This window comes from Marmota flaviventris, chromosome 1 (genome assembly GCF_047511675.1).
Source record: "Marmota flaviventris isolate mMarFla1 chromosome 1, mMarFla1.hap1, whole genome shotgun sequence".
Classification (NCBI taxonomy): Eukaryota; Metazoa; Chordata; class Mammalia; order Rodentia; family Sciuridae; genus Marmota; species Marmota flaviventris.
The window spans coordinates 137,215,372-137,231,224 of NC_092498.1; the positions used below are offsets into that span (position 1 = coordinate 137,215,372).

The 15,853-nt window shown below is 39.2% G+C and overlaps 1 protein-coding gene across 2 annotated transcripts in view; it reads left to right on the forward strand.

The window, feature by feature from the left end:
• The first annotated feature begins 2,056 nt into the window (after positions 1-2,056).
• Anapc5 (anaphase promoting complex subunit 5) overlaps positions 2,057-15,853 on the forward strand; it is a 39,253-nt gene continuing 25,456 nt past the window's right edge. For both annotated transcript variants that reach the window (XM_027949219.2, XM_027949220.3), the window contains exons 1-5: positions 2,057-2,368; positions 6,314-6,393; positions 7,302-7,411; positions 8,288-8,480; positions 14,544-14,610. In XM_027949219.2, the coding sequence (XP_027805020.1) occupies positions 2,162-2,368; positions 6,314-6,393; positions 7,302-7,411; positions 8,288-8,480; positions 14,544-14,610 (657 nt within the window). In that variant the 5' untranslated portion in view covers positions 2,057-2,161. The remainder of the gene's footprint in view (positions 2,369-6,313; positions 6,394-7,301; positions 7,412-8,287; positions 8,481-14,543; positions 14,611-15,853) is intronic.

Below are 15,853 nucleotides of genomic sequence, written 5' to 3' on the forward strand. Positions count from 1 at the left end.
AAAAGGGAGAGGGAATAAAACTGAGGCAAAGAAAGAGATTATTTAAATATTTAATTCCTTGGAAAAAGCCAGCATGAGTTCTCAAGATATAGAAGTTAGCTTCCATCAATGGCTTTCTTTCTCTGTTTTTCAGCCCATAGGTATCTCCCTCCCAAGAGCATGGGGAACTGAAGCTCCAAACCCCAGTTCCTGTGTCTTGAAGAAAGAAAACTTAAAGTCAGACACGAAAAGTCAAGCAAGGGGGCTGTGGCTGGGGCTGTGGCTCAATGGCAGAGCACTTGCCTTGCACATGGGAGACACTGGGTTTGATCCTCAGCACCACATAAAAATAAATAAAATAAAGATATGGAAAAATAAAGATTTAAATCAAAAAGAAGAAGAAGAAGAGAGAAAGAAAGAAAGAAAGAAAGAAAAGTCAAGCAAGGGAATTTTATCATAAATGAAAGGCCTGAGCAAAGAACACTCTGAGCTGAGAACCAGTAAGGAAACCATGCTGCCTCCAAATTTATTGCTGTTTCATGCTAGCCTTGAGAGCCAGGGTTTCACCTTCCACAGTGTTTGTCAATCAGACTTGTAACTCCTCTTTCACATCCAGCATGGGAGGCTTGGACCAACTGGGGTCTTCTCTGGAATTGTCATGGTGACCTTCCTATTCAGGGGGACTTCATACAAGTCAATTCTATATTAATGTGGGTGCTGGGGTCAATGACCAGGCAGACTTCATCTTCTCAATCTTGCACCATTAATAAAAGTTCCCTTCTGAAATACACTGAGAAACCCATGGCCATAAATCCTAATTTTTCAATGACCTCCTATTAGGTCCTTAGGCCAAATTAACTTCATTTTGAAAATCAGCATCTGCCCTCCTGCAAAGAGTCCCTAACTACCGAAAACACAGCAAAGACGCCAGGTAACACTCTCAGGACCAGAGGGGTTAATTTTTAACTACCCCATTGTACTTGACTAAATAGTTAAGAGTTTTTTTTTCCAGCAGGCTATTGAGCCTTGAAGAAGGGCAGCCTGGCAGATATTCTCTGTTGATAAACCTCTGCTTGAACTCAGCTGTCTCCCGTGGATATTTGCACCAGCTACACTAACCTCTGTGGACCCTGCCAGAAGTTAGCCCCATCGATCTATTTTTCTCCAGGTATTTCTTAATTGTTTCCCTTTATTTATGCGCAGGTTAGTACACCTGTTGTTGTTCTACAAGTTACTCCATTGTTCATTAAAGGCAATTTCAAAGAAACCTGTGACCCTGCTATATTGTTTTGCATTTCACTGCTCATTACTAACATCTGGATTCATAAACAAATGGGATTCAGACAACAAAAGCTGGGCACAAGTATATGCTTGTGTGTAGCCAAAGTAGAATTAATACATCCTTTTTTCTTTCAAGGGGCATAAAAACTATTAGGAATGGTAAATGATTAGTAATAATAATTCAGGTTGGAGAGAACCAAATGTCTTGAGAAGTGCAGATGAAGGGAAATTATGAAAACTGGGATTGAAAATATTGGCTGGAGTTGCTTTTGGAGGATTTTGAATGCCACATTATTAAGTTTGTAGTTTATTAGGCAAGGTTATTCTTTATGTTCTATTTCACGTAAGGACATATTATGTAACCTGACTTGGCTGGGTGCAAATGGCATTTGTAAAATACTGAAAAAAAAACATGGTAGGCACGTGATCAGCCACTGAGCTATAGCCCCAGCCCCAGCCCCAAGCCCAGCTAATTTCAATTGTTTCTAAACACATCCATTTCAAAATCGAACTTGAACTGCTTTCAAATTGAATGAACAAATGGGCAGCCTCTCAATCCTTTCAGTCTGGGACAATAAGCCCCAACTCTTCTTTACAATTCTTGTTTTCTGCCCATGTTGACCCGGAATCTGCTCTCCTTTGGCAACTGTTTCCGTAGGGAATCAGTCACCTGATGCACCATATTTGCCCCACCCTCACTGTACCATTGGATATCCTGATTGGTGATAGCCTTCCCCTGTGCTCTATGATTGGCCGGCCGCATGCCGCTGAGAGCTAGGATGCCAGTTTCCTGAAATACGGGCTGGCGGGCGGAAGTGAAGGCCCGCTTGAGGTATGCCGTGAGGCGTCGGCTGGGCGCTGCGCGTGGCGGGTCTCCGAGACTTAGTCTCGGAGGGCCGCCATGGCCAGCGTCCACGAGAGCCTCTATTTCAATCCAATGATGACCAATGGAGTGGTGCACGCCAACGTGTTCGGCATCAAGGACTGGGTGACGCCATATAAGATCGCGGTACTGGTGCTGCTGAACGAGATGGGCCGCACGGGCGAGGGCGCGGTCAGCCTCCTGGAGCGGCGGAAGCTCAACCAGCTACTCCTGCCGCTGCTGCAGGTGAGGGGCGCCCACTAGCTCCTGCTCATTTAGCAAACTTAGTGTACATCTGCTCTGTACAGGACACTGCCCTTGTTCTGGGGACACGGGGTTCATCAAGTACTCTTTCTGCCTTAGAGGAACGTGAAAAAATAAAGGTAGTAAATCCCGCCAGCTAACACTTGATGAGCGTTTAGTAGGGGCTAGGCGCCTTACGTGCATTATTTTGCAGGTTCTCGTCTGGCCACCAGTATTATTTGAGTGACGCGGGGAGAGGTATCAACTTAGATCTTCTGTAAAGTGGAGCTACACAGTCCTGAGCTTTGCAGAGACGGAGATGAATCATACAGGCTGAGTTACCTTAGGGGACCATAATAAGTAGTAATAACGACATAAAACTAGTAACGAGCAAAGACTGAACATTTATTGTGTGTTCAGCACTTCACATACCCTATTTCATTTTCCAGATTCACGCCACGGAGCTCCACAACTTAACTAGCTGTCACTTGAGCAAGTTCCTTAACGCTTTCAGTTTTATATCAGTTGTGTGTTTTTTTGTTTTTGTTTTTTTTTTTTTGTGGTGCATGCGAGGCAAGCACTCTACCAACTGAGCTATATCCCAGCCCCTCAATTGTAGTTTTTTCCATGTATTTGTGTGTTTATGTGATTGATGTCTGTTTCCTCACTAGATTGTATCCGAACACAATACTTGCCCTGTTTTATTCACCCTTGCATTCTCCAAAGCCTTGTAAAGTGCCTGAGAAGTTATTCCTGGAAGGAATGAAATGTGATTCCCTACTCCTTTTTTTTTTTTTTGTACCAGGGATTGAACCAAGAGATGCTTAACCACTGATCCATATCCTGAACCCTTTTTGAAATTTTATTTTGAGAAAGGATCACACTAAATTGCTGCAGGCTGGGGCTGGGGATGTGGCTCAAGTGGTAGCGCGCTCGCCTGGCATGCGTGCGGCCCGGGTTGGATCCTCAGCACCACATACAAACAAAGATGTTGTGTCCACCGAAAACTAACTAACTAACTAACTAAATAAATAAATATTAAAAAAAAAATAAATTGCTGCAGGCCTTGTTGCTGAGGCTGGCCTCAAACTTGCTATCCTCTTTACATAGACTCCTGAGTCCTGGGATTACAGGTGTGCACCACCACACCCAGCCTGATTTACTTTTTTTTTTTGCTTTTGGTACTGAGGATTGAACCCAGGGGTGCTTAATCACTGAGCCACAACCCCAGCCCTTTTTAATTTTATTTAGAGACAGGGTCTCTCTGAGTTGCTAAGTGCCTTACTAAGTTGCTGCGGCTGACTTTGAACTAACAATCCTGCCTCAGCCTTCAAAGCTGCTGGGATTACAGATATGCACCACTGCACCCAGTTTGATTTGCCCTTTTTTAGAGAAGATGGAATGTTAAGCTCATGGACCTTGAAGTACGAGCAATTGTTTGTTGAGGAATAGTGGTGACAGAAACAGATCTGCGCCTGGGCCTCTAAATGATGAGATCTTAAGTGATAAACTTAACAAAATTATACTGAATTGCATTTTTGCCACACAGTATACTTTATAAGGGGTTCGAAAATCCATCACAGCTGGGCATGGTGTTGCTGGTCTGTAATCCTAGCTATTAAGGCAGGAGGATCATGAGTTTGAGGCCAGTTTAGTGAGACCCTGTCTCAAAAAATAATAATAAAAGAAGGGTTGAGGCTAGCTCAGTGATAAAGCATCTCTGAATTTAATCTTCAGTACCACAGACACACAAAATATCCCTTCACCTGAATTTGTGGGGGAGGGGAACTGGAAAAGGTGGCAACCTAGGACATAGTGCTTAAGTGTCTTGCTTAGTTAAATAAAAGGGACAGCATAGTTAAATAAAAGGGAGAGCATCTCTATAACTTGTTGGCTGTAGTCTTATCCACATTATTATTACTATAAGTGCATTTCTCCCTGTTCTTTAAATAAAAGTGAAAATACTAAAATTAGTAAGAACAGAAAAGTAGCAATAATCCTGGTATCTTAAATCCCGTCTTCCTGCCTTAGCGTATGTTGTGTCCCCCCCCCCCCCGCCCCCGGAATTTTTTCTGATTCCTTGCTTGGCTAACTACTATGTAGTTTTAATCAAAGTTTATACATAATTCTTCTAGTAACAGCTCCTTTATTACTGTTTGACTTTTTTTCAGTTGTGCTGGGAATTGAACCCAGGGCCTTGTGCATGCAAGACAAACACTCTACCAACTGAGCTTTATCCCCAGCCTCCAAATTTTAAATTGTAACCACTCAAGTAATGCACAAAGGTGTCTTGTAAAAACTTTATTTAATACAAAAATCAATGGAAAGATGATAATTCTGCATGCCTTCCAATTCTTTTCCTTTCCAAAGATTATCATTATAAACATTAATTCATCTGCTGAGTAACACTTTGGAATGGATCTTTCTAGATGTCTAGATGCATATGATTATAGGTATATATAAATATATGTGTGTGCTTTTAATTTCATTTTGCTTTTTTTGGTATAAATTCTACTTCTATTCCACAGCTTGCTCCTTTCACTTAACAAGTCTTGAAGATATTTTCATGTCAGCACATTTGAATATTCTTTTTAATGATTGCAGTATATTTTATAGTAAAATAAGCAACATAGTTTAACTTTTTATTATAATGAATTAAGTCTTTTTTTTTTTTTTTACTTACAGGTTCTTTTCAGTTTTTCTTCATTTCAAACAATGTGTGCCAAATATAACTTCCCCTGAAGTAGATTTGCTGGATTATCCACATCTAAACTTGGTGTATACACTGTGTTTTTGCTCAAGAAAGACTCAATGTTTGCTTTTAAAATACAACTAGATACAACTTTTTAAAAAAATGTTTATTTTTTAGTTATTGGTGGACATAGTATCTTTATTTTATGTGGTGCTGAGGATTGAACTCAGTGCCTCACACATGCTAGGCAAGCCCTCTACCTCTAAGCCACAACCCCAGCCCCTAGATTATAATCTTTTTTTTTTTTAGTTATAGATGGACAATATTTTATTTATTTATGTGGTGCTGAGGATCGAACCCAGTGCCTCACACATGCTAAGCAAGCACGCTACCACTGAGCCACAACCCCAGCCCCAATTATAATCTTTTTTATTATTATTATTTTTTAGTTGTAATTGGACACAAAATACCTTTATTCCATTTATTTTTATGTGGTGCTGAGGATCCAACCCAGGGCCCTTCGCATGCTAGGCGAGTGCTCTACCGCTGAGCCACAATCCCAGCCCCCCCATTATAATCTTCATAGCAGAAGTTTGATGCTCTTATGGTACTTTTTTTTTAAATATTTATTTTTTAGTTATAGGTGGACACAGTACCTTTATTTTATTTGTTTGTGGTACTGAGGATCAAACCTAGTGCCTCATGCATGCTAGGCAAGCTCTCTACCTCTGAGTCACAACCCCAGCCCCTTCATGGTACTTTTAATGGTCTTAGCAAATACTGTCTGCCTGCCTTACAAGTCTGGGAAAGAATCAAATGAGATTATGTTTGTGAAAAATGGTAACTGCATTTGAATAGTGTTTTCCAGTTTACAAAGCACTTTACATTATCTTACCTGATCTTTGCTGCAAATAAGGAAGATAATTGTTATTACATCTGTTAACTAATGAAGGAAACTGGGACTCAGAAGTTACAGTTTTGCTGTGATTACAGAGCTTGAAGGAAGGAATTATACATCCTCATACAATAAATTAATAAATTTCATTTTAGACTATTCTACTGACTAAAAGACAATAAGCAATTTTGAAGTATTAGTTTAATGTTTTAGGTAGATAAGAAAAATCTGATTCGATATTTCATGTTTGAAATGATTGTTAAAGCAGAGAGGTCGATAAATGAATTTATGTTTGTAGTTCTTTGTCAGTCTACAGGTCTTTAACATTTATCTGTAATTTTCCTATTTCTCCCTTCCTCAGGGCCCAGACATTACACTGTCAAAACTATACAAGTTAATTGAAGACTCTTGTCCTCAGCTGGCAAATTCAGTACAGATCAGGTAAATTTTATTTTCTTCTGTATATACAGAAAAGATTTCAAGGTAGATAAAAATTACAATAGGGCATGTGGTAATTAATTTTTTAAGTAAAATATGGGAGTCTAAGGCAGCAGGATGGAAAGTTTGAGATCAGTTGGGCAACTTAGACTCTTTTGCAAATAAAACATTTTTTCCCCCTAAAAATAAAACTTAAAATGGGCTGGGTTGTAGCTCAAAAATAGAGCATTTGCCAAACCTATGCAAGATCCCGTGTTCAATTCCTAGTACCACCAAAAAAAAAAAAAAGTTATCTTTATTCTAAGGGTTGTTTTCCTAAGTACCTTTAATGAATTTAAAAGAAAATGGATACATTAAACATACTTCTTTGCAGCCTTTTTTTTTCCTTGAAGTTTTTATTTTGTGTGGATCTACCTCATTTTTTTTTTAATTGTTGCAGATAATTTTATTTTTATGGGCTGATACTTGGATAAATTTTATGATCAAGAAAACAGCAATGATGCTGGGCATGGTGGTGCATGCCTGTAATCCCAACATCTTGGGGGAGGCTAAGGCAGGAGGATTGAGAGTTCAAAGCCAGCCTCAGCAACTTAACAAGACCCTGTCTTTAAATAAAAATATTTTTAAAAAGGCGGCTGGGGATATGGCCCAGGATTGAGTACCCCTGGGCTCAATCCCTGGTACTAAAAATATATATATAAAGAGAAAAAAAGAAAGCAGCAGTGTTACTTTTCAGAAATATGGGAGTGACGTTTCAGATTATGAAGTTTGTTTTACATGTTACTGTTTTATACAAATCTCTCAATCACCTTTAAAATAGATAACTCAGGAATATGGAAAGTGGGAAGAAATACTTCAGAAATATGGAGCATGGGCCTTCCTAAAATATACACCTCACTTTTCTCATTCAGAATCAAACTGATGGCTGAAGGCGAATTGAAGGATATGGAACAGTTTTTTGATGACCTTTCAGATTCTTTTTCTGGAACTGAACCAGAGGTTCACAAAACAAGTGTAGTAGGTATGAAACTCTTCTAAGAAGAGCAGAGAGTATTTTCATTGAAGTGAGCAACTTTCTAAGTGACACCTTTACTTCGCTTTATCTGTGAACAAACAGTAGGGATATTAGACATGTTATGGTTTGTATTTATTGCCTTGCTGTTGAAGAATTGAATTTAAGAATAATTATGGAAAAGTACCTTCTGTTTTTTCTGTAATAGTCAGAGTCCGAGCCTGGTTCTGGGGTTTTTAGGGTTTGCCAGCTCTTTCTTACAGTTCTCTGGATCACTTGCCTGCATTGTGCAACTGTAAGTGAGGGTCACCAACCAAACTTACGAAGAGAGGTAAGTAAAAATATATTATTGTTAACAGTATATAAAATGCGGAGATATATATATATATATATATTTTTTTTTTTTTTTTAAAGCTTTTCTGTTAGCTTTGTATCCATGCTCCATCTCTCTGGGTTTTTTTTGCATGGTAATTTTTATATTACTCAACATCAGGTATTTATTGATCTCCTCCTTTGTGCCAGGCTCTGGATATACAAGGTAGACATTGATTTTTCTTTAATGGAGATGATGTTTTGGTGGGGGAAACCAGATGGTAAAAAGTAAAGAAATAAATAAGATGATTCAGATATTTAAAACAACCATAAAGAAACTAAAATAGAGACTGTGAGGGATGAAAATGGAGTAACTGGGATGGGAGGACTGAGCCCCAAATAAGGAAAGATGAGCTTTGTAAGAATGAGGGAAGAACATTCCAGGAGGAGGAAACAGCACCTGCAAGTGTCTCTTTGGTTCTTGTGAAGGAAGGATTGTGCCACATAGTCATTGGTATCCTGTAGCTGGATTTCAGTTAATGCTTTCATCTTGTCTGTGGTCTTATTTTTTAGGTTTATTTCTGCGTCACATGATCTTGGCCTACAGTAAACTTTCTTTCAGTCAAGTGTTTAAACTATACACTGCCCTTCAACAGTACTTCCAAAATGGTGAGAAAAAGACAGTGGAGGATACTGAGATGGAACTGACAAGTAGAGAGGAAGGAGAAAGAAAAATGGAAAAAGAAGAACTTGATGTGTCCGTAAGGTAACTGAAATTATCCAGTTTCAATGTGTTGTTTCTTTTCTGGGAGGCTGTGACTGGTAGCATTCATTATATCAAAGTGAATTAACAATCATTAATTTAGTGAAATTTTATTGAATGCCTCCTAAGGTTTAGGCATTGGGCAGGTGGTATCACTGCTCACCTAGTTGTTCAGACTTGAAACTAGCGATATCCTTTGTTCCTCCCTATCCTTCACCCTGAAATTCAGTCCCTCTGCAGGTCCATTCAATCCTTCCTTCCCAGCATGCTCTGATCATGTTTGTGTCTCTCATCACCACTAATGCCCTGAGAGTCAAGCACCAGATCTCTACTGCACGTCTTCACCAGCGTCCTCACTGGTCTCTTGTTTCTCTACAGTCCATCTTCACCCAGTTCCTGGGAAACCTGTAAGAGTGTGAATCAGGTCATTGCACTCTTCTGTCCCAAACCCTTCATTGGTTGTTCTTGGAATTCAGAGACAGAAATCCCAGTTTGCTATGGCTCCAGGCCTGCCTGATTTAGCCTTGCACTCTTCTCCAACCTCTTGCTCTTGCTCTCCCCTCGGCTCTCAGCAGTCTCACTGGCTTTCTTTTGTTTTTTTTCAGTACTCCAGACCAGTGTGTCACAGGTTTCTTGGAATGTTCTTTCTTGATTTTTCACCTAATTTTTTCATTTTACCATCCAGAATTCAGCTCCTATGTCCTCAGACAGGCCTTCCCTGACCAGGTATGAGTCTCCCCCATCCCAAACACTTTCAGCTTTACTTCTTTCATCGTTCTCATCACCAGGTAGCCTTTTATTTATTTATTTATTTTTTAGAGAGAAATTTTTAATATTTATTTTTTAGTTCTCGGCGGACACAACATCTTTGTATGTAGTGCTGAGGATCGAACCTGGGCTGCACGCATGCCAGGCGAGCGCGCTACCGCTTGAGCCACATCTCCAGCCCCACCAGATAGCCTTTTAAAAATTTTCTTACTTGTTTAACTCTTTCTCCTGCCTTCTCACACCTTTAGAGCTAAAAACTTTCTCTGTCTTGTTTCACCATATTTTCCCCTGTGCTTAGCATAGTGTCTTTACAGTGCTTATCATAGTGTCTGCGAATATGTGGTGGATGGAGGCAGCAGAGAGTCAAAATATATAGTCCATTACCCACGCTGGTAATTGACCCAGGAACACATTTTTTTATTGACTTCTTTCCTTTTGCTGTCATACTTGCCCTCTCCCCAGGCACTGGTACCTGGGACCACCTTCCACATGAACTACTTGCACTTGAAGGTGAAAGCATTTATGTATTGGTGCGCACACAGAGATATTCCATGCTCTCAAGGAGCCTACAGTCTGGTGAGGAAGACTCAGAGTAAACAAATGGTATAATACAGTGAGGGCAGAGCTCTGAGGGCAGTGAGCCCCTCCTGCCCTAAGTAGGCTGGCTAGCCCCCTGAATGGTGAGGGATGACATTGTGTATTGACAAGAATGCTTCCCTTCCGTCTCTGAGAGGCCTGTGTACTGTCATGTGATTTGTTCAGCGTATGCTGGGACCAAGAAGAAAGTAGTACTAGTTAGTGCTTCTGAAAACTCTTTTCTCCCCATATGCTTGCAAGTGCTTCTTACCTAGTGGAAAGAGTGCAGCTTAGGGCTGAGTCTGGCTGAGGAACCACACCATTGAGTATGGGTGCTGGCTTCTCTGCTTACTCCCTCTGAGACCCTGGGCAGATTACTCACCTTCTCTGTGCTTCAAGTTCCTCATGTACGAAATGGGGCTCATACCACCTCAGAAGAGTGTTAGAATAATTAAATTAGTTTATATTAAGTATTTAAAACTATGGTTAGTAAATAGTGTTCAATAAATGTTAATTATTATTATTCCAACTTCTCTTTCAGTCAATTCCCCTAAGCAGTGCCTCTATGCTATAGTGTAATCCTTGTTCTGGTACTTTGTTTGCTTAGAGTAGGGAAGCATCACTTCTTTGGAAATGTTAATTTAGACTTTTCATGTTTTATTTTGGCTTTTTCTTAAATTGGTCTGATTTAATTAGTTTTTGTTGGTTGATGCACCGGGTATTAACACCAGGAGTGCTTTTACCACTGAGCTGCCCTTTTTATTTTTATTCTATGACAGGCTCTGGATAAATTGTCCGGGCTGGCCTTAAACTTTGGCTCCTCCTTACCTCAGTCTCCTGAGTTGTTGGGATTACAGATGTATGCCCCCTGTGCTAATTCAATTAGGTTTAACTACATCTTTTTGTTGTTTTTCCCGATTTAAGAATTTATGGCGGGGCTGGGATTGTGGCTCAGAGGTAGAGTGCTCGGTAGCATGCGTGAGGCACTGGGTTCAATCCTCAGCACCACATAAAGTAAAATAAAGACATTGTGTCCACCTATAATTAAATAATAATAATATAAAAAAAGAATTTATGGGGCTGGGATTGTGGTTTAGCAGTAGATTGCTTGCCTAGCACATTCGAGGCCCTGAGTTTGAACCTCAGCATTACATAAAAATAAAATAAAGATATTGTGTCCAACTACCACTAAGAAATAAATATTAAAAAAAAGAATTCATTTATGAACATAATAATTACTATAAAGGTATGTTTTCAGAAAATAGTACACCTTTAGGAAACTGAATTTCATCATGAAAATTAAAGAAGTATTATTTGAACATAAATACAAGTACTATTCTTTGTCCAAAACATTATTTTGCTAGAGAATTTTTTAAAGCCTCTTTTTTTAATATTTATTTTTTAGTTGTAGTTGGACACAATACCTTTATTTAATTTATTTATATATGGTGCTGAGGATCGAATCCAGGGCCTTGCTGCGCTAGACCAGTGCTCTACTGCTAAGCCACAACCCCAGCCCCTAGAGTATTTTTTTTTAACTGTATGAGAAGGAAGATTTCAGTTTTTTCTTTCTGTGATTTTTTTGTGTGTGTGTGCTGGGAATTGAACCCAATGCCTCATGTATACCAGGCAAGTGCTCTAGCCCTTTTGTAATCTTTTCTAATGTTTTATTGCATTTTGAGAAAGTCTTTCCTTCCTTCCTTCCTTCCTTCTCTCCCTCTTGTTCTTATAATTATTAGAATATTTTTAACACTCTTCAGGGAAATAATTTTTCTTGCTTTAGAAATTTGTATTCAAGTTAAAAAGGTAAAAAATATGCACATTAAGTAATATTGCATAGCTTGCTGATTTCCCATTTCACAATGAAATTATTCCTGTTTGAAAATGAGAATACAACTGTTAGTTCAGCAGTGAGGAGATAAATATTCAGTCAATAAATGTTTACCAAGTGTCTTGAAAATCCATTTATGAAAGAAATAGCCTGAGAGTTAGTGTGTGTGTTTTGTGGGTTGCTGTTACTATGCTGCAGTTCTTGCATACTGCACTAGAAGAGACCTGTGGGGTTGCACCACATGAGCTTGTCATGAAGGTTGGTAGGCTGCAGGCTAGTCCAGCCACCTCTTCTGTGGGCTTTTACAAGAGCCTCACAAATGTAGGAATTCTCTAGTATTTCATCAGTGGCTTAATGTCAGTCTCCCAAACTCATTAATTTATTCAACAAGTATTTATTGGATGCTTCTTGTGAAGGCACTGTGGGGCACTGTGCTAGATGCTGTGTGTCTGCAAAGAAAGTCCCTCTCCTTATGTAGTTATGTGGGATTGAACAGATAATAGAGTATAAATATGTAGTTTCAGAGAGTGTCAACGCAGTGAAAAAATGAAATGGGAGACAGGGATATAGAGTGACTGGGGTAGGGGAGCTGTAGAGAGGACCTCTTAAGATTGGGAGCTAGGTGTCCCGACACAGGGACAAACTGATATGGATGCAGTGGAGGATAGTACAGCCTGAGCATTGGAGGTTTTGTTTTTGTTTTTGTTTGGGTGCTGGAGAATGAAGCCAAGGGTGCTATACCACTGCGCTACATCTTCAGTCCTTTTTATTTTTTGTTTTGAGACAGGGTCTCAATAAATTGTTTAGGGCCTCACTAAGTTGCTGAGGCTGACTTTGAACTTGGGATCCTCCTGCCTCAGCCTCCCAAATTGCTGTGATTACAGATGTGTGGCAACACACCCTGCCTGTTTTTTTTTTTTTTTTTCCTTATATAATCCTCTTCAGAGTCATGTGGCAAAGGGATATTTTTCATACTTTGCTCTCAATATGAAATTTTATTTGTGCAAATATGAATTTTTTTAAAAAGTCTAGATGTTTTTTGTTTTGTTTGTTTTTTCATGGCTGAGGATTGAAACCAGATTCTTGTGCGTGGTAGGAAGGTGCTCTACCACTGAACTACATCCCCAGTCCTGGAGTCAAGATTTATAATAGTATACTTCTTGTTTATCTGTTCTGTGTAATCTAAACTGCTAATAAATGGTGATTTCCAAGAAAAGGCCTCTTTCCTTCTTTTTATTGTAGAACCATCTTGTCTCTCTAGCAAGGAGTTACAAACTTTATTCATTCATTTCCCAAACATTGAGTGCCTGATGTGTGTGGAGGCACTGAGTGTGCTGGGTGTTTGCCTGCAGCACAGGTGAGGAACAGCCATGGTGGTGATGCATAGGTGGCGTGATGGCCATCACTAGGAGAGGTAGGAGCTCAAGTGAGGGATGGTAGAAAGAATTCCTGGAGGATATGACCTTTGAGTTAGTCCTGAATGATGGATGGTGTATGAAGTACAACAGTGGTTGGGAGAAGAGCACTGAGGCTGAGGAAGCAGTGGCAGTGTCTTGTTGCATTGAGGTGCCTGTAAGGGCCAGAATGTAGGTAAGAGGGAGAGGCAGGACCTAATGCACCACTCTTCCCTGGCTAAGCTTCAGTTTGCAAGGTGGTGGGAAATTCCTGAATGGCTTTACATCACAGGTGATATGGTAGATTTGCATTTTAGAAAGGAAGCTGTGTAGAATTTAGATCTGTATTTCTATATGATTATCTTGTATGAGCTTTGGCAGGTCATTCAACATCACTTTTTTTTTCCCCAATAAATTTTTATTGTAAAATACACCTGACATAAAATTTGCCATCTTAACCATCTTTCTTTTTTTTTTTTTTTAATATTTATTTTTTATTTGTAGTTGGATACAATACCTTTTTTTAATTTTGTTTTTTTATGTGGTGTTGAGGATCGAACCCAGGGCCCTGCACGTGCTAGGCAAACGCTTCACTGCTGAGCCATCACCTGAGCCCCATCATCTTGACCATCTTAAGTGGTAAAAAGTGTACTGACTGACATTAAGTACATCCATCTCCATAATTTGGATTTTTGGTGTTGGGGTTGAACCCTGGGCCTCATGCGTGCTATACTTCCAGCTTCTGTAACTCTTTTTATCTTGTAAAACCTATACCTATTAAATAATAACCCTTCATTCCACCTTCCCCCCAAGTCCCTGGCAACTACTATTCTGCTTTTTACTATTTTGATGATCCTATGTACCTCATGTAAGTGAAATCATACAGTATTGGTCTTTTTTTTTTTTGGTACTGGGGGGAAAAAATAAAGGGGCAGTTGACCACTGAGCCACATCCCCCAGCCCTATTTTGTATTTTATTTAGAGACAGGGTCTCACTGAGTTGCTAAGCACCTCGCTTTTGCTGAGGCTGGCTTTGAACTGTGATCCTCCTGCCTTAGCCTCCCAAGCTGCTGGGATTACAGGTGTACATCACTGCTTTCAGCTGGATTGGTCTTTTTTGATTGATTTATTTCATTAATCCATGTTGAGGCACATGCCAGAATTCCCTTTTTAAGGTTGAATAACATTTCATTGTGTGTACATGTTATATTTTGTTTATCTGTTGTAGGACACTTGGGTTGCCTCCATGTTTTGACTGTAGTGAATAATGCCAGTATGAGCATGGGTGTGCAAATATCTGCTTGCGTGAGTCCCTCCTTTCAGTTCTTTTGGGTGTATAGCTGGAAGTGGAATTGCTGGATCATTTTGCGATTACATGTCTGAGAAGATGGAATTATTTTAAAGTTTTTGGACTCTTTATGCAAAAATCTTTATGATTTTGTAAATGTTGTCATTTTTACTCTTGTTTAATTTATTACTATTTTTGTTGTTTTCCAGAGAAGAAGAGGTATCTTGCAGTGGACCGCTGTCTCAAAAACAAGCGGAATTTTTTCTTTCTCAGCAGGTATGTTAATTCTGCAAATTATCATGAAGTTTTAAAGATTTTTGTGACATTCTGTATTATAGCATATGCCTGTGATGTTGAGAGGTTTAGTAGTGAATCTGCATTATCCTTGACTCTTGGTTCTACCTTTTCCACCAACAGTGTAGTTGTAGCTATGTATCCCTTATTTTTTGTGATTTTATTTTTGTATTAACATTATAATGCAGGTTCCTTTAGTAATGGTATGTGCCCAGAAACACACGAGTTAGAAGATGTGCTTCCCTTCTCCCAACGTTTGTTTTTTATGGACATTTTTCATATATTAAAAATGTCAAAAAAAATTATAAATACCCGTAAGCCCATCACCTGTATCCCACAGTTAATATTTTCTTGTGTTTACCAAATACTTACCTATCTTTTAGCCAGTTATAAATATTTACCCATCCTCTATCTGATTTCATCTTTATTTTTTTGCAGTACTAGGGATTGAATCTAGGGACACTTTACAGCTGAGCTACATCCCTAGGCCTTTTTATTTTATATTTTTTATTTTGAGACATAGTTCACTAAATTGCCCATGCTGGCCTCAAACTTGTGACCCTCCTGCCTCAGCTTCCCAAATTGCTGGGGTTTCAGGCCTGTGCAGCCACACCCAGCTTTCTTATTTTTGATGTATTACAAGTTGCAAACACCAGTATACTTTAATATAAGTATTTCTTTTTTAATATACCTTTTTATTATTATTATTGTTGTTATTATTATTATTATTGTTATTTTGACTTTTTTTTTTTAGTTGTAGGTGGACACCGTATTTTTATTTCTTTTTTATGTGGTGCTAAGAATCAAACCCAGTGCCTCATGCATGGTGGACGAGCACTCTACCACTGAGCCACAACCCCAGCCCAGATACAAGCATTTCTTTTTGCTGCTTTTGAGCCACATGTTTTCATTTTCTTGGTAATGTAAGCTGAACATTTTTCTTCTGTTATTTTCAGTATAGAATTTTTATTTTTCGTCTTATTTTTCTAGCTTTTTCGGATTTTGTTAATTTCTTTGTGGTTAGATGCAGTGGTACATGCCTGTAATTCTAGTGATTTGGGAGGCTGGGTCAGAGGGATGGCAAGTTTGAGACCCTTGTCTCAAAGAATGAAAAGGGTTAGGGATGTGGCCCTGTGGCAAAGCACTCCTGGGTTCAATACCCAATACCCCCATACTCCCCAAAAGTTTTTTTTCTGCAGGAAGATATAACATTTAGATCTAGATA